Consider the following 23,825-nt stretch of genomic DNA (forward strand, 5'->3'; position numbering starts at 1 on the left):
CTTTCATTCCTGTCCTGTATCAGCTTCCTCTACTGCAACGTCCTTGTCCTTCAATTCTTCGACTAATGTCCTTTGTCCAGCAGTCCTTTCCTGTGCTTTGTTCTCCATCTTAAACCAATGGTTATTGCAAACTTTCTTTTCGAGGGACTTCCTTCTGATACTGTGTTAGTTCAACTCCTATACAGAAAGGTCCTTTGCTCGGAGGATGATTGATTGTTTCCCCAGTACATTTTTCCCTTTCTGTTTGCTTATGATGTAATTTTTTAATAATTGTGCCCTTAATTCTTGTACAGTGCTCAGTACTGATTACATAACACTCTAATTAATATTTGAGCGGATGCATAAGAACGGAGGGGTTCCAGTTCTATAATGCAGCTCAAGAATGTGAGGCTACCTGTGGTAAAGGGGGGCTACAGGGTGCATGGTGACTTTTTCCAAAATAAAGAACAGAAAACAACATCCTTCTATTTTACCACGTATAGATGCGGAGGCTCCATTTGTAATGTGCGAGATTTCTAGTCGCTAAGGTGTGCAAATACATTTTGCATGGCTAATTTCAGGACACAAACAATTCTAGGGTTCCAAAACTCCTAAGAATCCACATTAATAAATGTGCTGTAAAACCGTTTCCTTTACCCTGCTCTTTCCAGTCGTTTGTGCAGTTAGTACATTGCAATGACCATAACACCACATTTCACTCCCATAGGACATCATTTTCGTGCGGCTGTCTTGCCAGTTCATTCAGAAGGGGCCAGAGGCCATTTTACCTGCATGGGAGACACTGCTGCTGCCGGGGCTGTCCGTACCGGGATGCCGCTCAAGAGACTGCGGGGTGGCGACTGGATTGGCATGTTCTGCCCTGTGGAGCCTGTAGAGAAAGGGTGCATGAAAGATGGTCATGAACTGAGCCAGAATGCCCTCTGGCATGTAGTTCCATTACTCTTTGGGTAGACTTTCCAAATTCAAGCCCAGGTTGGTAACACACAACAATTACTACCTCACAGTAGACGCATAGCAAGTGGCAGTGTTGGTGAACGAAATTACAACGTTTTTTGTTCAAAGAGGTTGAAGTTCCTATAGGCATAGAATGGGCTGGACTGTTCCTACTGGAGCATGACCAAGATTGATTTGCATATGGCTGATTATCTGTAATAGACTAGATGAACTATTAAACAATGTTATGAAATGCACCCAGAGTATTTACGAGTGGTTTAGATATCTAAACACTTGACGAAACTATTATGATTGGCCGTATAAGAGGCCATCAGTTGATGGCATATAGACTAAATTGCTCCCTCCCCATCTATTGGCAGAGAAGGGGCAGGAGAAATTGTATAGTATGTTGTACCCAGATCCTGAGATAAAGTTTTAGATGTATAAATAATCCATGCTTAACAATGCAAAACACATTCTTTTTTTAGGAAGTCTAAATAGTTCCATACTTCAAATCGGAGGGGTAAACGACTTCTATGACAAAAATAATGGAAATGAATAGCTGAGTGAGGTGCCAGATAGAACAATCCTCCCTTCCTGTTTTTCAAGTCAGAGAAAAATATAGAAGTAAAAACTGCCGATTTCATTTGCAAGAATCACAATCGTTGCACAAGCATCAGATGGACGGACACACGAATATTTTTAAGGATACTACCGAGGCTTCGCAGAGAGCATTCATGTTTTAAACACACTACAACCCATGGAAGTCTTCGATACTGACACTTCAATTATTAGACAAAGCCAAGATACAATGGACCACCAGTTCTGTCAAAGAATGTATGATGTTGAAAACAACCAAGGATCCCAATAGGTGGGAACTGGAGCCCAGAGACATCCGCGTTGTCTAAATCTGATCCACTGCTCCAGTTTATAGAGGTAACATGAATGACAAACGTAAATGTTTTACATTATCGATCTGCATTGTGGAAGTGAGGGTAATTTTGTTGGGATTATTTTGACCGCTTCTTTTGCACAGTTGCCATTTTCTTTTGAACATGCACTAAGAAACACGAGGAAAAGAAACAATTTACCAGAGACTCTAAGTTATAATTCAGATAAGAATGCTATGGAGAGCAGCAGGACTTCCATAATTTTAATATTCATAATCCCCATTTCTGGAGATCGCAAAGACATTATTTACCCAAGGGGAAGCAGAGCGGCACTTTCTCAAGTTTGAAAAGATGCCCACAGGTAAAACTACTTTCTATTGGTGTTTAGAGAAGAGAGGATGCCGGATAACCCTCGGCACATGTCCAAGGAAGAAATAGTTCTAACAAATAAGGCATCAAATGGTAATTCCAAAGACACAGTATAGGTGTCCGCACCTTGTTCCGCAGAGTCAAAAGACTTGATAAGCAGCTTGACGGTGGGCACAGCATCAGACGGAAGAGGTGCTGCTGGATTCACGCTGATCTCTTTCCACCGGCTGCTCGGGTCCCCCACCATGGCGTCCACCTCATCCACCTTCAGTCTGCAAGACAAGGCAAGAGACTTTATATGCTGCACAGGTCAGCTAGAACCTTTAGAAGCACTGCAAGACACACAGGCAGAAGGAAATGAGGAATACACTATTTCAATACTTCATTATGATAAGCCGCATATAGTTATTTCTCACTTCCTAGATGGAAGAAAATAAAAATATAAAGAAATATGGTGCTTCCAACAATAATTTTAACTGAAAAAAATCATAATTCATATTCTTTTAATAAAAGACCAGAAGGCATCAACGCTATATGAACGGAATAGCACAGAGTGGCAGTGAAACCCTCTATAACATAACCCTTAATTGACGCCTCATCAGTGGGTGCAAGTTGTGAATGATAGTTGTACAGACCAATGCATGAAGAGGGTTGACCCAAAGCCCCGTCATAAATGGTGTATTTATTTATGATTTTCTTTCATTACATGAGGCTGGTGAACTAGCTTAAGCCGTCTCTGGGCCAGACATATAAAGGAATCAAAAGCCTAAAGAAGACATAGCAACAAGACCACGCACAGGTATCCTGATAATCATTTGTACAGCACAAACCTTCTGTGACCCAGAGAGGCTACTGGCAATGCTGCATAGAGATACATTTGGTGGCATTGAAGGTAATGGGCTAGAATTGTCCATAAAATAATTTGTGTAGCCAAGGAATGATTCGAAAAAAAGAATTCATTTAAACAGATTACAGCTTTAAGAGGAGGATTCTAGAGCCCAGACAAAGTAGTAACAGCTGGTGCTCAAGAAATCCATCACACCATGAAGTCAAAAGCATCACAGCTGAGACTTTGTTCCTGCATAGCCTCTGTAGGCCGCATGAACCTGTAATGGGAGGATCATGGAAAACTATGGAGGGGGAGGTTGACTCCTCTTCTCCCAAGTCAACCCCCCCCCCCCCCCGGCCCCCCCTCCCCGGGTTCAAGTTTCAATTAGAGCACGTGATAAACTCAATGGTAACATATTTTTTAAAACTGTTTACCTTAAAATCAAACATGGCACTTACCTGTTCGGAACTATGATTATTATGCGGGGTAATCCTTTTTTATTTATGTATTTGTTAATTAATAACATTTTCTAAAGGGCTAAGTATAACTCTCCAGATGTGATGTTCGAGGGTTAAAAAGAACAGTTGAAAGATTTCCACATCCTAACAACGTCTCAAGAAATTATATCATGCCTTGGAGGGGAAAGCGGGTTGGTCACTCGACCACTTAGGTGTGACCCATTAGTGGGCAAGTTGTTGTTGAATTGCTGGCAACCACAGGTGCACACAGTCTGATATAGATAACTGTGGTAGAACTTATGTCGCTCTAGTGAAGCATAGCACAACAAAGTGTTCCTGGATACTGCTTTGCAGGCCTGAGGTCTAGGGTTGCTACTTTTAAAACTGTTCACAAAAGGAGAGGTGCGGCGAACTCTTCTTGGACTCCCATCACATACCGCTGTGACCAACCCAATTAGGCAAATGGCGCCGGTGGCATCATTCACGTTAATGGAGAAGACCTTTATATTATCTCCCTCATGATTACTTACCAGACCGCAGACTACTCAGCTCAAGCAATGAAGCAACCATTAATCTCTATGTCCTCGGTATTATACAGGAAAGGGATGGGCTATCGAAAATGATGCGACTAAGTGCCTATCCGTCACTTTACATAACAATTAAAACACACGAATGATGAGCATCTCAGTTTAAGGCCTGGTGCCCAGGTTTTTCATTTCAGTAGGAAACTGAGACATATCCCTTGTTGTTATGCAGATATTAAGAAATGGTTATATTCTACGATTATGAATTCAGCCATTAAATGTTAGGGAGAGACACATTTCAAAATGTTGGAAAAAAGTTCACCATACAGTTACTTACAATATCACACAGTTAAACTACTACTCCGGTTTCTGGGTCCTTTAAAGACAGATCTAGTTCCAATGTAAACCCCAAAGCCAGTCGTGAATTCCTTAAATCAGACTTGGGGTGTTTTCCACCTCAACTGTGTAGTTGAGAATTTATTCTGAATTAGATAGAAATCCATAAAAATGTATCTGTCATGGAAAAAACCTGGATACATCAATATACAAACAATGCTAACCTATTTTTTCAGGCAAGGGCTCAATGTATGTGGTACTTTCTGAACGATTGGTAACGTGCGACTTTTTAATATTCTAAACATGAATAGGAGTAGATTTTACGTGTTTGGTAAAATCCACTTTATTCCTATTTATTGTAACAGTTAATAAATATTGTGAATTTTAACTGCCCAATGATGTTTTATACAGATGTATAGGTGCAAGAATTTTATAATGTTATAGTAAACTGGGCAACAAAGACTGGAAGTAGCTGGATTAGTGGGCTTCCCAGCAGGGCAACGCCCACCCAGAGTTTTTTGGACCAGTAATACACATTCTCCTCCAAATTCCAAAATTGTAAAAAGGATGCTTTGTATGCGAAGAACGCCATTCCAAGATCAACAGAGACATCACAGTTAGTACACCCTGTACCTTTGCCATGACCCTAGGAAGAGGAGACGGAATCTTGCTGAGAGTTACTATTCAGGGACTTGCAGACAGTGTTTACTTGCACATTCCTCTTCTGTTGACTCGTGGAGATGGTCTCTTGGGGATCATGAGAGTTGATATCAATAGGAATTTCTGGTTCTCTGCTAGTCATTGGAAAGGTCAGTTTGTGCACCTTTTAACTGTTTTTTTTTTACTATAGCGCTTCATACCACACTTATGCCACTTCTAAGCACTGTAAGTAACAGATGATACTATTAAAGATGGAAGATTGAGGTGGCCTTGCCAGATTCCAATCCATTGCCATGCCAGGATGGTAACTTTTGATCTCCTGAACACCGCATGCTCCAGTTGCAAGCGTTCAACTCACTGAGGCATCCTGCCTGGTGCCAACAACCAGAGCATGTTTACCAGTGGGTAATATGTGGTGACAACTAATTTTATGTCGCTCATCTCATCACCTAAAAGCCAAATTAACAACAAAGTGATGGAGGGAATGGTTAATTTTGGCCACCGGTGCTCTCTCGTGCCGTCCGCAATCCAGTCCATTGTGTATTCATCCTCTGCATTACTCTAGAAAGAGAAAACTTTATTCAAATCAGTCTCAGTCCTACTCCTGCAGGAATATTTTCACCTTAAGCGACAGGCCAGGTCACTGCTGAATGGGAACACATGCAATCTAAGGCCCGATTCAGACTAATTGGCCCTTATTAGTTAGGAGTCACTATGAGCATGGAACATCAGTGCACAATTTGAGCCAGTCATTTCTGTTAGGGTCTGATGATTTTTACTCATCAGACTTTGTTCCAGAACAAGAGCAAGAAAAACACAAAAGGGAGTAAGAACTAGGAGGAGAGAGACGGAAAAACAGTGAAAACGGTAGGAAGCAGGGACAAAAAAAGGTGCAGAAATGAGTTTGAAGTGTAGGGAGCATCTAGTGATGGATTACAAATGCACGAGGGCGAATGAAGATTGCACAGCCCTCGTATTCAGCACCATAACGTTCTATAGCGCTGCTGGCAGCTTCTGAGCAAAACTTTGGGCCCCATACTTCTTATTTTACAAATGAAACCATGAGGGACATACATAGCACTTTGTGCCTGGGCTAAATGACATGGTGTTCAAGGCTACATTTCCAAGAGTAAGATCGCTTTGAAAAGCAACAAGACTGAAACTGGTCTGGGGTCGTCTGTGCTCCCACCTGAAGAGGCCCCGGTCTGGCACCTCAAGCTGGACTGTACTGAGAGGACAGGACTAAGACCGACTTGCATCTGGTGATCTTTGACTAGAGTGCACTGCAGGCATAAACGAAGGCCTGGAATAAAGCTCTGAGATTAATTCAGAGTTTTGTTCTATCACTGTGTTTGTTATAATCCAAATTAAGCAAACTTTTTTCCTGGACCAAGTTTTGCCGCAATCGAAGGAAGCACTACATTTCCATTTTTGTTATACATCTCCTTATTTAGAGGTGGAAGCAGAGAACTGAAGCACCAAGTGAATCGACCACAGGAGAACTTCGCAAAATACTCAAAACTGTAGAAGAGTATATGAACATCAAACCCTTTCAGTCTACCTCCTGCTTCTATCAGAAAACAATTGAAAAGTGGCCTATACTGAGCCAACAGCTTTGGTTATTGAACAGAGAAGCAGGGCTTGTGTTGCTGTAGTGGTGCCTCTGGTTGGGCTCATTCACATATAACAACCTGGGTCACTGGAGGCATTAGCCATACCGACAGAATATGCTGGTTCAACTGAATAGTTGCATTAAAGTGGACTGAAGCAGCTGGAACAATATTAAAATTGGCATTTTGAAAATAAACTTTCGCCTAAAGTGAAGTTGGAATGTAAATGAAGTTCACTTCAGATCTATGAAGGATCTCAATAGTGAGTAAATCCCCCTTGAGAATCTCAGCACAACATGGACTAGAAATGGAGGTGGCTGGACCATGGCACAACAATGCACATCACACCTAATGAACCAATGTCCCTGGCTCTACCATGACTGGTAACTGTTGACCAGGCTGAAGAGAAGGAGCTGCTAAGGAAGAGGCTGGAGAGGGGAGATTGAGGAGCAAGAGACATGAAGTTAGGGAAAGAGAAAATAGCAAATGGAAAGATTCTAGTAGACTATACAAGTAACAGCAAGAGAATATTACATATGAAAAGAGAGGAATAAAATGACAGAAAATAGGATGAGAAGGATAAGGGAGCGAGTAAGTTACAGAGCAGTGTTTCTCAAAGTCTGGGGTCACAACTCGATTTTTGGTGTGCTGGAAAACTTTTGATCTATATGCAAATAATATTTCAAATGATTAGCTGTGTTTGTGCACTGGTGCAAAGGTGCTGAACAAAGTACCTAAGTCCAGTTTAAAAAGAATCCCTTTCAAGTATTCCCAAGCAAGATTCAGGGTGAACATTCCAGTATTTGTTGCTGCCGTTTCTTTTACTTCACAAAGCCATTTCAACAGAGAATATGCTCACTATACATGATCATACACAACCATACCACTTGTGTATGACTTTCATACATAAATTGAGAACTATGGAAGTAGCCCAATGGTCTGAGATGCCAACTTTGGATTACAGGAACCAGGTTTGACTCAACACGCTTTAATTTTGTGCAAATCACTAAATCTACAGTGCTTATAATTAAACAAATCTCACCTTGTGTAATATAATCTGGTGCTCATGTCTGCTCTTGGGCTGTGTTCCCGCTATATAAAGCTGAATATATGATTATAAGACTATTAGATATATATAAAAAGCTACTGGCAATTGCCAGTAGGTAGTTCTAGTTAGGACCTAGTTTCCATAGGAAAGGCGCTTTTTGACTTGCTTATAACTTTGCCACCGTTTGATGATTCTTTATGGAATTTCCCAAAAACAGTGCCCCACTTGGCTTAGTTGTGCATGGAAATTTTCAGGGTGATCTGTCAAGCGGGGGCCAAGAAAAAGTGTGGGGGTGTTAAAAAATGTGCATTTCCCATGTTAATTGCCTTAGAGATTTTAGACATGACTACACACTGAACCACTGAACACAATTAAACTAAATTTGGCAGAAACCTTGCTCAAGAAAGAGTGTTTTTTGTGATTTGAAGTAAATCTGTTAAGTAGTTGTGGAGTTATTAAAGAAAACAAATATAGATATCTAGGGACGCGTACCTCCGTGGATCCAAGAGATCTCATGATGAGATCTGACTGGCTACCAATCCTACGAACAGGAAGGGCTGGCAATCATTCTGGGACTTGAACTTAGCAGAATCCCAAACAAAAATGTTGGGAGGGGGCAAGGTAGGCATACCCTGACACCCTAGGTCAGGTGCTGGGGTCCCCCAAGGAGCCATCGAGCATTAAAAAAAATATTTGAGGTAAAAATCATGAAGATTCGCGAATCCCCGCAAAAACCCCCCCCAAAAAACCAAGTGCGGTCTACCACGCTTGCTTGTATTTGAGCTCCGGTGCGCCAGGTCCCTGGGGCATATTTATTGATATATTAAGGAATAGGGTACAAGCAAATGTGGCCAATATGGGCCCCAGTGACTGCCACCTCCCCAGGGCCAGATTAATGTTTTAATATGAGAGGGGGGCCACGAGTGTGAGTGGTTCTGTGGATGATGTAATCAGTGATGTCACTGACCATGTCATGAGTTATGCAATATGTAAGATTGTAAGCAGTGCATTGAGGGGCAGAAGTTATAGTTAGCTGAAGTAACTACAGCTGCTGAATTTCTATGGTTTTGTTCATGCACAATGTGAGCCTAACTATAACGTCCCTGTAACCTTTGGTTTTTCCAGTGAGAACGAACACACACTCTCAAAAAAACTGGACCTCATTTTAACACAAAAATGGATATGGGGCATTACCTCATACTCTGCAGGAGAAGTGGTTTATCAAATTTGCTAAAATCAATTGGTATAAACACCAAGCGTTTCAGAAGCCTTGTGATTTTAGTGAAAATATGCCATAGGCTGGAAAAGTGATCTAGCTCCAATGTTGTTCACCATCTGCCACTTTTGTGGGAATATCAATAACTTGCCATAGTCCCAATATCAAAGTGAGTGGTCAAAGTCATGACGTTTACAGATACATTAAAAAAAATGCTCTTGCCTACGGTCCATTAAAGCTAGATGGGTGGCGAATGCTTGTCGCTCTAAAAATTGCGTTGTGGATTTCAAAAGTTTGGGAAACACATTGATACCAGCTGACACTGCTGGGAAGTGTGAGATGGAGAGTAGGCACTGGAATGACCTGCCACATCATAAGCGAAAATGTGAAAAGCAGGCACTGGTGGTGAAGATTTTACTGATTTGCAGTGAGAGAAGTTGGCACTGGTGTGAGTAGCCGGCCATGATGAGTGGTGTGAAGACTTTTACTGGTAAGCTCTGTTAGCATCTAGCAGTGGAGTCCAGAGTGAAAGAGATGGGAAATTTGAGGAGTAAGCACTGGGAGGTGGTGGTAGTAGCTCACTTTGGTGGTCAGTGTGTGAAGCTGGGAATATTAGGCATTGGGAGAAGAGGGAAGTAATGGGCAATGCATGGAGTTTGCCATGCAGACAGGACAAGGAGCTCATATTAGGTACAATGTTAGATCATCGTAGCTGTTGGCAGTGTGACAGCAGGCAAGGGTGGATAGTATGAGGAGCTGGAAAATATCAGTGGCATACTGCAGTGGCAGCCAGCGACCAGTATGATGATCTGGCATGAGGGTGTATGGGTCCGTGAGCAGCAGGAACTGCTGGAAAATCTAAGGTGATAACAGGCCAGCAATATGAAAAGCTACTATTGGTGGACAGAAAGAAATCTAGCTCTGATGTACAGTGTGTATAATGGCACAAGTTCGTAGTGTGAGAAGAAGGCACTGGTGACATGCTTGAAGTGTAGGCAACATAGGGCAGTGTGAGGAGTGGGCATTGTTCGGCAGTAGAGAACTGGAAATGATGGTGAATGTAAAGCTCTAACATGTGGTCACAGTAAAGATTGGCACTACTGGGGGGTGTGTATAGCTGGTACTCGTTTTTAATTATTTATAATGTTTTGTATAGCGCGAACAAGATCCCGAAGGATGTCACAGCGCTTTACAAAAGGATGGAAGGCAGGACATAAATGCAATATTGACATCAAGTAAGAATACAAAACGGAATAAACGCATAATTAGAAGACAAATGATTCAAGGACAGTAATACAATATATAGGTATAAAGCGGGTTACAAGGGGGGCACACTATGTGGTAAAGAAGAGCAGCATCAAAATGGTGGCACAATGGTTGTGGAATACATTACTTTGAGCAAGTGAGCCTAGTCCAATTAAGGTAAGAATTTATTCATAAGAATTTAGCTTCCAGTTTGAATGCAGTCGTTGTGATTCTGTGTACATCCAGTGGAAGAGTTTTCCATATCTTTGGGGCAGCGCCGGAGAAGGCGCGGTGACAAGTTCTATTTTTGCTAGGGATGAGTGGTTTAAAGAGGACTTGGCGCTTCTTGAGGCTCTACCACCACAGGATAACACTTTCTAGCTTTTGCGCTAGGTACCTGGTAGTTTTGAAATGCAGAGCTTTGTGGGTCAGAAGTAAATCCCTTGTTAAAAGGTTTTTTGAATAATAATCCGAGCTCACCCATTTTAAAATATAGAGAACGCTCCCGTAGAAAGTTTATAACTCTCTCTGATAGTTCTGCGGACTCTGCTCAAGGTTCATATACCAACTACCAACCATATTTCCCTTACCCGAGAGCCCAACCTCTTTTAGGCAAAGGCAGGAACAGAGGGAGAGGGGACGGAGGAAAATGGAGGGGCCAGGATCAGAACTCAAACCAATATCAAAATCAGGACCCCGGTTTTTCCAGAATGCGGATGAGGATATACAGACTTTGAGAGCAAACCACGAGATGGGAAATAAAGAGGAGTCCATCCCGGTCTATAACTTGTTGAAATATATTCCAACTGAGACAGAAATGAATCTACTCTATAAAGGTCTCTTTTGTCCCAATAACATTGCAAGATCCAGTAGACACATTTTTTATGAAAAATTAGATTACATTTTATTTTACTAGAGAGGAACAAGGAGGAATAAAACAATACAATAGTAACTCCGGTTTTTGCTCAGATAATTCTTCTATACCAACAGAAGTCTTAGCCTTTGAGGACCAAATTTTGCGAGAATTGGATTCTTTTAATGGAAAAAATATATTTTATAGCCAACTGTACAAAAAATGAATTAGCAGCTAGTAATCAGGCTATAGTAGTCAAGCCAGTGGATAAGGGGGGAGGGTTTTCCTGTGGGATAAGGACAATTATGATCAGGAAGTAATGAAACAACTGTCCAATACCCTAAATGAATTTGAATTCCTGAATGCCTAGGTATATAAGAGAGAATATATATGTATTGCCTAAAATACATAAGAAACATTGATAAACCACCAGGGAGGCGGATTTCCGCATGTTGTTCCCTATTACAACAACTTGGAAATATATCAATACTTTCCTGATCCCCTTCGGAAAAAAAATGAAGTCATACGTACGAGATACTATGGATCTTACATCTACGATTGAGAACCTCCCCTATGATAAAGACAAACAACTTTTAGTATGTTTTGGTATTGAATCATATACTAACATACCACAGGATGAAGCATTAGTAGTCTTAAGGAACACACTAGACCAGTGACAACACGCCCACCAGGTACCAACAGAGTTCATAGTATCTCTAACTACAATATGCCTCAGGAACAATGTTTCTAATTTCAAAGACTCCTTTTACCTACAAGTAAAGGGAGTCTCTATGGGGTGTTGTTTCACCCCGAAAATAGCGAATCTTGTAATGAACGAATTTGAAGAACAGTGGATATATAGCGAAACTAATCCTTACAGGGTGCATATTGGACATTGGTGTCGCTATATAGACTACATTTTCATGATTTGGGAAGGTGATGAGACCCTAGTACAATTTCATAATTGGCTTGACATGAGGTCAGCGGATTTACAATTCACGGTGTCAAGTAACAGGGAAAAGATTAACTTCCTTGATGTTTGGATACAATGTAACAATCGTATATTATAAGTTAGTTTGTATACCAAACCGACAGATAGAAATACCTTATTACACTTCTCTAGCGGACACCCAAGAAGCTTGAAAGAAAATTTGCTATACGGGCAGTTTCTTAGAATTAGGAGAAATTGTACGAACAAAAACGATATTAAATTCTGAAATACTAAATAAACTGTGAAGTAGAGGGTACCCACGAAAACTGGTCAAAACCGCTCGGTAGTGTTTGAAGGTGGCACCGCTTAGCAATGTGAGAATATGCTAATTGTGAGTAGAGTGAGAAGTTGGCACTGATGGGCAGTGTGAAGGAGCCGTAATTACTGGTTACTGAAGAGAGGCAGAGGTGGACAGTGCGAGGAGCTGAAATTAATTTGAAGGATTGCAGGCCCAGTACTTTTATTCCGACATTTATCACAAGCACCAGCATCACTTCTCATGCTTACACAAATGATGCAGGTGTGAAAACATTTAAAACTAAGAAGACTCAAAGAGGTTATACTATTTGAAACTATTAGAGCAGGTCATTCCTCTCCTGACCCCACACAAACATGCTGTAAGAGAAATAAAGAAAACAAAAGACTTCCCCAGTCCTCTGCATTATTATAAGGGGAACTTGACATTAGTATTGTGCAAATTGTGAATTATAAATTTCTAAACACATTTTGCATGTACCTGTTTGTATTGCTGTAGAAAATTAAACTATTCCTGTTCCTGAAGAATTATTCATGCTCTATTAATGCCACAGCAAAGTTTTTCTATTTTGCTAACCATTAATTACCAATACCAGATCAGTGCATCCTACTTATACCAGTACACACTGGCGCTTGATGGCTGCAGGTGTCTCCAAGATAAACTAAGGATATTTGAAAGAGTTCATCACATCCTTCTCTAGGCCCTGACCCTCTTAAACACGAAATATGACAGCATTGTCTCATACAAGTTGACTGATGGGCACCCAGGCGGCGTTCTCTTTGTTAGGCCTCGGGTGAGGGTGTGCAGGGAAGGGGAATATAGATAACGAGATGGGAGTCAGTTCATGGACGGATGCCTAGAGCGGACAGGGTTCATGGAAAAGTGACCGGGACACAGCTGGGGTGGACACGACTGGACAGGACACGACTGGACAGCACACCTCAGAAAAGCATAGAATGGAGAGCACAGGATGAGGAAAGCACAAGAGCCCGTAAAAGAAAAAATATGTTTAGAAGTAATAAAATGCACCCTTTAAAGCAGGATGGTAGAGTGCAAAAAAGGACAGCACAAGAAGGGTGGCAACGAGATCAAGCTGGCTAGGAGCGATGGGGAGAGGCCCACGATGGGAGAGAGCACATGCAGAGGCTGATAGCATCAGGGGAAGGGGTACAAAAGGGGGTGGTGATGGACGGAGCATCTGAACCAATCAAACACTCACACCCAGTCAAAAGATCTGGGTTTGATCCAGCACCGTTCTTTAGCCCACTCTGCCACCCCAGTTCAGACATGGCTATATGCAAATCAGTCTGACCCTGTGCCTCATGGGAACAGTCCAGCCCGAACTGCCAAACCGGAAGCTTGTTTCCGGTCCAGGGAAGGCATGGCTTGGCAGTTCGGGCTGGACTGTTCCCACTAAAGCAGCGCATAACACTGACCCCTAAAGAGAGCAGCAAATTCAGTTATCCATCTATGTATCTTTCATGAAAGATAATCTGTTTTAATCTTCCAACTCTGAGACATATGTAAGTGCCTAAACCAAAGGTATCAATGTGCTGATGGCAACTAGTAATCCTGCAACTAAAGGTTGGAATCTGGTAACTGTTTACATAACCAGCATTTGCAATGCAACAGGTCTTGCATTTGTTAAAGTTAGAGCTGTTGGCGTTGAAAATAGGAATATATTACCATCCATTTTTTGGGACGCTAAGATGCGAATTTGGAAAACCAAAGGGATATCCCATTTGGGAAATTTGTTTAAGGATGGTATAATGGTTCAATTCACGGATTTAATGGAGGTGTATCCGGTACCGAAAAGTGACTTCTTTAAATATTTGCAAATACGAGATTTTATGTATAAACGCAAATCACAACCTATTGCAATTAATGAATTTATTGAAGCTCTCTCAAAAGGTGCTAAGATCGGTGTCTTATATGAAATTTTGTTATCAAAACAATCAGATGATATTGAACTGCAGGATGCCAAATGGCAAAACCGACTGGGATGTTCGGGTGTATTTTTGCAAGATTCCATCGATATGGCTGGGGCAATAGTTCTGTCTGCTAATTTGTGTACGCAACACTATAAGACTGTATTTAACCTGTACCACACACCAGTAAAAATGATGAAATGGGGAAGTAGTCATGATGGCAAATGCTTCCGATGTCAAGCTGATGCTGCTGATATTGTTCATATATTTTATAACTGCAATGCACTTTCTCCCTTTTTTCTAAGTATAGAACAATTTCTTTCTTTGATTATGAAGGTGCAATTTCATGTGAGCTGTGAACTGTTGCTTTTTGGGGTTGGTGTGGATGACGAAACTGTACGGAACTATTATCCCCATAGATTTTTTATTTTTATGGCGATGGCGGTAGCTAGACTATGCATTGCTACTATGTGGCTGAAACCCGAACCACCCGCCTTTGAAATGTGGAGAGCCAAGATTTATAATGTGTTTCACCTAGAATTCAATCTATATCATATTAAATCCACGAAAAAAAAACCCAACTGGGATTGAAGATATGGCAACCAATGCTCCAACATTTTGAATTGTCATTTGGATAATACTTTTTTATTGTTTAAATATCTGTTATAATGCTATGGTATTGTTTTAATTTTATGGACTTTATGTAATAATCTATTATTTTTTATTCGTTAACTTCGCTATTTTTCTTTTTTTGTCTGCTATGAACTGAAATAAAAAAGTAATATAAAAAAAAGAAAATAACAATATTTTTTACTTTTGCTTTTTATTTGCAGTGGAGTTATTATATTTGCATAGCACTATTGTCAATGGTATAAAAAAGCGAAAGTAAAAAGCACTTATTTTCAAAGCCAACAGCTCTAACTTTAAAAAATGCAAGACCTATTGCATTTTCAATGCAATTGGTCTCGCCTTTGTTGGAGTTGGAGTTATTGGCATTATAAATGCCAATGTTTTTTACCTAGCCATGTTACAGGATGCAATACTGAATGTGGCCAAAAGAGGTCCCGTGGGACCTCTTTTGGCCACATATAGTACTGCTCCCTGCAAAGTTGGAGTTATTGGCATTATAAATGCCAATATTTTTTACCTAGCCATGTTGCAGGGTGCAGTACTATATGTGGCAAAAGAGGCCCAATGGGACCTCTTTTGGCCACATATTGTACTGCACCCTGCAGAGGATATGATAAATCCACCCTACCCATAAGGCATTGCATGCAACACAGTACCATTCAAATAGCTATGTCCATATATACAATTAGTAGCTTTGAAACGTGACAAGAGAATTAATATATTAATTCCGAATTCGGTTGTACTCTTTGTGGAGTTGATGAAGGGACTTTTATATAAGGTCTCATAGAAATATGAGATGTGCTAGTGAGTAAAGTAAATACTGCCAGCCTTGCTCAGGACCAAGTGTGTCCTGCCTGAGCTGTTAAAGAAAATAGTGCTCTGAGGCTGTAATTAAAACCTAGGGAGCGGCAACACATGCAACAGGGGGTGTCCTCATAGGAGGTTACAAGAAGAGACAAGGCGATACTATGGAGAGACTACTAAGCCTATTGACCAATGAAAAGACACCAATTACAAAAGACAGGGACAGGAGCCAATTAAAAAGATGGGCGGAAAGTGGGCCAAGCTTTATGCCCATATCCTGAAAACAGCATGTCTGAAAGAGACAACGCAAGCGCTGTCTAAGCGAGTCCTAAAAAGGCCAAATCATTTCATGACTTTGGAAGTGCTATTTAGAAAACACCTGAAAATTCGATTTGATTCAAAATATCTTATAAATGAAGTAGGGTCACATGAGTAGGGTATATATAGGACACTAACGCCCACTATTACATCACCCTACCTCTACATCGTCCAGGTGAATTTGGTATGATCTTTACCATTACATTAATCCCTCTTCTTTTACCTTTGTACTTAACATAATAATTCCCACACATTTTATTTTCATTATTTTTCAAGATTGTGATACTAATGGTAACCCCTTTCTCTTTTTCATCTTTTAATTGTTTTTGTGAAAAACCTAACGCTAACCTCTAAATATATTTAATTTTGATGAATTGTAATCTACTAACATTTAAATGCATATCATTTACAATTTGGGTTATTCAATAGCTTAGTCCTAATCTGTGTACCAAGTAATAATTAAATAAGAATGGATGTATCATTCTTTTAATGTACTTAATTATTTGATTTAAAAATATGCTATCTATTTATGGTTATTTTAATTTAATAACTGCACCTTTAAAAGGTATTAAGTAATAATGACTTCTAATAATAGTATTTAATTATATTATCATATTCCTCAACATCTATATTGCTTCATATTGTATTTAGTTTACATAAATCTAGCCTTTACCTTTATATGTATTTTATTTACATATTCTTAAGATTATTTAATACAATTTCTTAACCTTCAAATATATTTTTGATTTCCATTTCTGAATTGAATATATGAATTTACAATTAAATATATTTTAGACCCCTCTTCGACTACCAGTGGAATGTGTTACGATATGTTCAGTATAATTATTTAATGGAAACATTTAAATTGTTATAATTGCTTTTAATATATCTCAGAATTTTGTTAATTTATAATATTTTAATGAATGAATTCTCCTTAATCGTCCTTACCCTCAAAATTATGGAATTCGATTTAAATGATATATGATGTAATTTTGGTACACCTGTACAAAGAGAACAGAAACAATGGAAGAGCATATCACCGCTTTTCGCAAACTTGCAACCACCTGCAACTCTGTTGATCACACTGATGAAACGATAAGAGACCAAGTTATGTTATGGTGCATTAATGACAGAGTTAGGGAGGAACATTTTGGCTCAAAGACAATCAGGGTTTTTCATAAATTTGTGGGGGAAAAAAGGCTGTTATAAAAGGGTTGCAAAGGTATTAAATATCTACTGACAAAATCAATGAGAGTACTGCGAGTTTGAGGCTACTGGGTTACGGATGAAGGATGACATCAACACAGTGGCGTAGCTAGACCTTTGGCCACCGGTGGCAGCCCCAGTGTTTGCCGCCTTCGGAGGCCTGCATGTAGGAGCGTGGGGGGGTGCTGGCGAATTCCTGTGATGGAAGCAGGTAAAAGGGGGGGGGGCTGGTGATTCCTGCGCATCTGCTGCCCCGCGATGTCCGCATGTACCAGCGGGTTGTTGGGAGGAGGACGCCACCCCCGAAACTCATGTGGCCCGGGAGGTCCCGCCCTCCTCCCCCTTGCTACGCCACTGCATCAACAGTAACAAGCATTTACAATGCAATGGTCTCGGCATTGTTAAAGTTAGAGCTATTGGCATTGCTCATGACATTATTTTTATTTATGTTTTGGTTTTTAAAACATATAAATAAATGGCATTGTCATTTACAATGCCAATAGCTTAATCGCTCGCAAATGCGAGACCATTGCATTTGCACCCACACAGAGCCACACACACAAAGCCACCCACACACACATACATACAGAGTCACCCACACAGAGTCATTCACATAGAGCCAACCACACACACACAGAGCCACCCACACAGAGCCACCTACACACACACAGAGCCACCTACACACACACACACAGAGCTACCCACTCAGAGACACCTACAAAAAAGCTACCCACACAGAGCCACACACACACAGTGCCACACACAGAGCCACACACACACACAGAGCCACACACACACACAGAGCCACACACACACACGGAGCAACACACAGAGCCACACACACACACACACACAGAGCCACACACACACAAAGAGACACACACACACAGCCACACACACACACACACCGAGCCTCACACACACCGAGCCTCACACATACCGAGCCACACACACACCGAGCCACACACACACCGAGCCACACACACACCGAGCCACACACATACCGAGCCACACACACACACCGAGCCACACACACACCGAGCCACACACACACCGAGCCACACACACACCGAGCCACACACACACCGAGCCACACACACACCGAGCCACACACACACCGAGCCACACACACACCGAGCCACACACAGCCACACACACACACACACACACACACAGAGCCACACACACACCGAGCCACACACACACCGAGCCACACACAGCCACACACACACACACACACACAGCCACACACACCGAGCCACACACACACTGAGCCACACACACACTGAGCCACACACACACCGAGCCACACACACACCGAGCCACACACACATCGAGCCACACACACACCGAGCCACACACACACCGAGCCACACACACACCGAGCCACACACACACCGAGCCACACACACACCGAGCCACACACACACCGAGCCATACACACACCGAGCCATACACACACCGAGGCGCACACACGCCGAGGCGCACACACACACCGAGGCACACACACACCGAGCCACACACACAGACACACAGAGCCACACACACAGACACACAGAGCCACACACACAGACACACAGAGCCACACACACAGACACACAGAGACACAGACGCACAGAGCCACACACACAGACGCACAGAGCCACACACACAGACGCACAGAGCCACAGACACACAGAGCCCACATCACTATTCCCTTCACACATCACCCCAGAAGACAACGGTACAGATACCCTCCTTCAAAAAACGACCAGTCTTGAGGGATTCCTGGCTGACGTCTTGAGGAGGATGGTAAAATGCCATCCCTGGTGATAAATAATAACGTCCTCCAAAAGAGACAAGAATATTATCGCCTCAAATCCTTCCCCTTTTTTCTTTCCTCTCTTCATCAAGACCTCTGACCATTTGTTATGGGAAATCACTACCCGGTCACGCCTTTGCAAAAGTTAGAGCTATTGGCATTGTAAATGACAAAATTGTTATTTATGTGTTGGTTTTGAAAACAGATAAATAAATGGCATTGTCATTTACAATGCCAATAGTTTAATCTCTCGCAAATGCGAGACCTATTGCATTTGCACCCCCACAGAGCCACACACACACACACACACACACACACACACACACACACAGCCACACACACACACAGAGCCACAGCCACACACACAGAGCCACACACAGACAGAGCCACACACAGACAGAGCCACACACAGACAGAGCCACACACACACACAGACAAAGCCACACACACACACACACACAGACAGAGCCACACAGACAGAGCCACACACACACACACACAGCCACACACACACAGACAGAGCCACACAGACAGACAGAGCCACACAGACAGAGCCACACACACACAGAGCCACACACACACACAGAGCCACACACACACACAGAGCCGCACACAGACACAGACAGAGCCACACACACACACACAGACAGCCACACACACACACACAGACAGACAGAGACACACAGACAGACAGAGCCACACAGACAGACAGAGCCACATACACACAGTGCCACACACACACAGAGCCACACACACACACACAGAGCCACACACACACACACAGAGCCACACACAGACACAGACAGAGCCACACACACACACACAGACAGAGCCACACACACACACACACACACACAGACAGAGCCACACACACACACACACAGAGCCCAACACACACACACAGACTGGAAGACTTCTGAGCACATTTATTATGTTGTTTTCTATATGTTTCCCAAAATTTCCATAAGATAAGCATGCAGCTGTTTAACAAGAACACCATCGAGAACATGGTCTGTAATCCTGCAGCAAATGTACGCCTTAATGGAGTTGACATTTTGTTATAGTTTTGTGTAAAAATAGAAGAAGGTTAAAATAGCGTGGCTACGTGTCTACTTGTGCTTAAAATGTCAAATTTAACATGTTAAATGCACGTATTCTCGGTCTGAAACAAGACACTTGTTCCACCACGTTGCTTACTAGTTATTATTAATGCCCTGATTGCCAAACACAGTTCCCTACCTCTTGAGGAGCAACGCATGTACATGTATAGTTATTTAATTAGAATTTCAGACATTTACTTTATTTATAAATGGTGTTTTCTTCATAACGTTTGTTTTAAAGCGTAGCTAAGCACTTTCCAGGCATGTTTCATGTATGCAAGGGCGTACTTACAATTGTCTTTCGTTGAAGGGCGAAGGGATGAGAGAGGACCGCTCTGCTCGTCACCTCCTGCCCTGACTCATTGCAGCACCCCCAGGGATTCGCGTTTTTCCCACACTTGTTTTCTGCTTGTCAATGAAGTCACTTGGTGAGCTCACGGGCCCAGGGGATGGGGTTCCATCAATATGCGGCACACACTCACACACACCCTTCCGCTATAAGCAGCCGTTGCCTTCCATTCTCTCTTGAAAAGCAGCGGCCTAAGACTAAACACCAGAAGAGCTCAATTATTGAACCAAGTAAAAAAAAATGGCCGCCCTGACTATCATACAGATATTACATTTGTAAACGATATGACGCGTGTCCTTTGATTCCTTCAAATGAAACCTCTGGGCTGCACCTTCTAAACACTGGCAAGACCTGCTTAGGGCTATTTTTAAACCTCAGCATACCTGGCACCAATAAATAACAATTAAGAATGATACATCTTCATGCCGGCCAGATTAACACCATGCCACGTAAAAGCAACAAGAAAAACTAGAAATAGCAACCGTGGAAGCCCGCACATTTACCTGTGATCCAAACTAAGGCAGAACCATGTTCCATTGACCAGTGACAACTGAGATGAGGAATTACACCGATAAGAAATACCCACTGCATTACCAGTCCAAAGCCTCCTTACAACTATGATCTTTTCCCCAACTAGATCAAAACACGAAGCAGTAGCCAAATGTATGACTGATGGATGTGAAGAGCATTTGAACAGCCACCCCCCCGCCCCAGCAAGACTTACTAGCGCAGGGAGAGCCCAGCCGGTGGCACTGAGTGCCAGCAGCCCCACCAGTGCTAGGGCGTGCATGGTGGCAGGAGGTTCCGAGACAGCAGGAGCTCTGGTGCCGAGTGCCAGGCAGGGTGGGCGATGCTTTGTGCCGCTGGAGTGGTCGAGCGTGTGGTATAGGGTGACCAGACGTCCCGGGTTTCCCCGGACGGTCCCGTATTGTTTTGCGAAGTGTCCCAACACTTTCCTTCAAAGCTCAAACTGAATAAAGGTCCCGGTTTTTGAGATGTGGCTGAGCCGAGCAATACACACTGGTGTTAAGAAGATGTGTGCATGCTCACACTGCTCACTTCTCACTAATAGAGAAGTTACGGCGTGACGTCATGCCAGGTGAGATAAAATCACTTACCCGGGGTATTGTGTCAGGCGGTCTCCACCTCTCCTGACATTATGTTGTTATGTGTGTAATTTACTTTAAAAAAAACTCTGTCAAGGAAGCGTTCAAGCATTTACCGTTGTCGCTTAATGACCAGAGCAGCCGAGTTTTGAGCTGGAGAGCCTGGTTTGAGTCTCGACAGGTCCGCTCAGTGTCCTCAAACTTGCTTCTCCTTTATCTGGCTCAGATAAGGCCCCAGAGATGCCGCCCCTCAGAGTGTGTGTTTACCACCCCCCCCCCAGGGCAGGGCAGAGGCGCTGTAAACAAAAGACTCCGGCCTTTTCGAATTCAAAAAAGCTTAATCTTTATTAATTAGGGGGGTAAAAAGCTGAGCAAGGCCCTATGCCCGGCTGGGGGGGAGGAAGCACAGGGAAAGGTGAAGAGTCGTTAACAAGAAAGTCCTGCTGATTTGAAACAAAAGAACCAGGCTTTCTTCTGGCGTCACTCGGAGCTGAGGTGTGTTCAGGAAACCGGGTCTTCCTCTCGGCACGGGGACGGGTGAAAACTGGGACCGCAACCTCATGCACTTCCCAGAGCGCGCCGTGGTGGAGTGGGCAGGGAGTGCCCATGGCTCGGCGGGAACGAAGCAGGCTGGTGGGACTCAGCGGCATGGCGGGACTCAGCGGCATGGCAGCATGATCTTCTCGCCCTTGGTGGGGTAGGGGTTCTTCCGGTGCTTCAGATTCTGGGTGCACCTACAGTGGCTGCTTCATTCTTTTTGCAGAGGTGCCATCTGAGAGAGGTGGAAAGCGCGTTTGGCATAAAGGACGTTGTTAGCCAAGGAAGGAGCCTCCCTCGTGTTCAGGGATAGTCGCGCTGCCCGCGCACGCAGCTGTGATAGTGAGAGTTTAGAGACAGCTACAGAATTGATCGGTCCTTTGCTGGTTGGAGGCACACCATTCAGCTCTCCGACTTCCCAATACGCATTAGAAACGCTGTGAATGTGCGGCTAAATAGTTAAAGAAATAAGCCACCGAAGGCTTAACAAGCGCCACCATGTTTCTCCGAGGTGAGGCAGGAATGCCTCGGAGAAACCAGCGTCATTTTTGGATTTGGGGGTGGTTTTCTTTCTCCCCTCTTCCCATTGGCTGGAATGTAAAATTCCAGCCAATGGGTAGAGGAGAGAAAGAAAACAAAAAGAAGCTAAAAAACACCCCCCCAAATCCGGTCTTAAACGGAGTGACGCCCCTCTACTCCAATGGTTTAGGAAGTCAGCCAATGGAGAAAAGGGGCGGATTTAAGCCCCCATACTGTAGACATAAAGTCTCGGAGCGAGACTGCGCAAGCGCAGCCTTCGAGTCCGAAACCTAAAAATGAAAAGGACTCTGCCCATCCTATTGATGACGTTACTCTAAATCGGGCCAAAGTGAATAGGATGATGGATTCTGGAGCCAGCTTCACATTGTGATGCAAAGATTTAAAAATATTGCCACTATTGAATTCAAATGAAAAGTCATGGAACAGAAAGTTTATGTTAGTGTATGTTATATTTACCTTATTGAATCGTGTGAAAGCCGCGGGGATCCAAGGTACAGCAATAAAATGGATTGCTTCCTTTTTGTAAGCCCAGGTACAAGCAGTACTACTTAAGCCTTACACAGCAGAGGTATTATCAGTTAATTGTCGGGTGTCTCAAGGATCTTCCTTTTTACCCAATTAGTTTAACATCTATATCAGACCACCAATATGAGAGTTAACTGTCAAAGGCTGCATATATATCTATGCCGATGACTCATAGCTGCTACTCCACTTGGACGTCTCTTTGGCTGCTGAGTCTGAATTCCGAAATATCTTGCGTTTCACCTGGATTTGGATGAGCAATAACCAAATGAAACTGAATGCCGACAAGACGGACATAGTTCTTCACAATAAAGTCGACCTCTGACACATCCTCTATTGGCACCTGGAAATGGGAGCCCTGCCTGTTACAAAAAACGCATCCAAGAGCCAGTGGTTCATCATCAATAGCTGCGATTCAGTGAAATCTCAGATGGATGCTGTTGCTTTCAAGTGCATAGTTATGTTAAAAATGATTACAAAAATATAGCCAATGGAGGCTCCAAATACGATCATTATAGCAGCCATTACATCCGCACTTGATTACTACTCTGCAGTACCTTTAGCTTTTCCTAATAACGCCCTTCACTGACTTCAAATTGTGCAAAACAAGGCAACGTGTTTGATTTATAAACTCCCACATAATATCCAAGCGACACTTATTTTGAAGCAACTTCATAAGCTGCCTATAAGGCAGATAATTCATTTTAAGATCTGGTACTTCAGCTTTAAAGCCTTACATGGTTACATCACTAGTCATTGAAAAAGC

The 23,825-nt window shown here is 42.6% G+C and overlaps 1 protein-coding gene across 2 annotated transcripts in view; it reads right to left on the bottom strand.

Moving 5' to 3' along the window:
- SPECC1 (sperm antigen with calponin homology and coiled-coil domains 1) overlaps nucleotides 1-23,825 on the bottom strand; it is a 1,365,024-nt gene that overhangs the window by 640,377 nt on the left and 700,822 nt on the right. For both annotated transcript variants that reach the window (XM_078679993.1, XM_078679994.1), the window contains 2 exons: nucleotides 2,319-2,464; nucleotides 768-868 (listed from right to left, as the gene is read on the bottom strand). In XM_078679993.1, coding sequence (XP_078536119.1) covers nucleotides 768-868; nucleotides 2,319-2,464 — 247 coding nt within the window. The remainder of the gene's footprint in view (nucleotides 1-767; nucleotides 869-2,318; nucleotides 2,465-23,825) is intronic.

This window comes from Lissotriton helveticus, chromosome 3_1 (assembly GCF_964261635.1).
Source record: "Lissotriton helveticus chromosome 3_1, aLisHel1.1, whole genome shotgun sequence".
NCBI classification, from domain to species: Eukaryota; Metazoa; Chordata; class Amphibia; order Caudata; family Salamandridae; genus Lissotriton; species Lissotriton helveticus.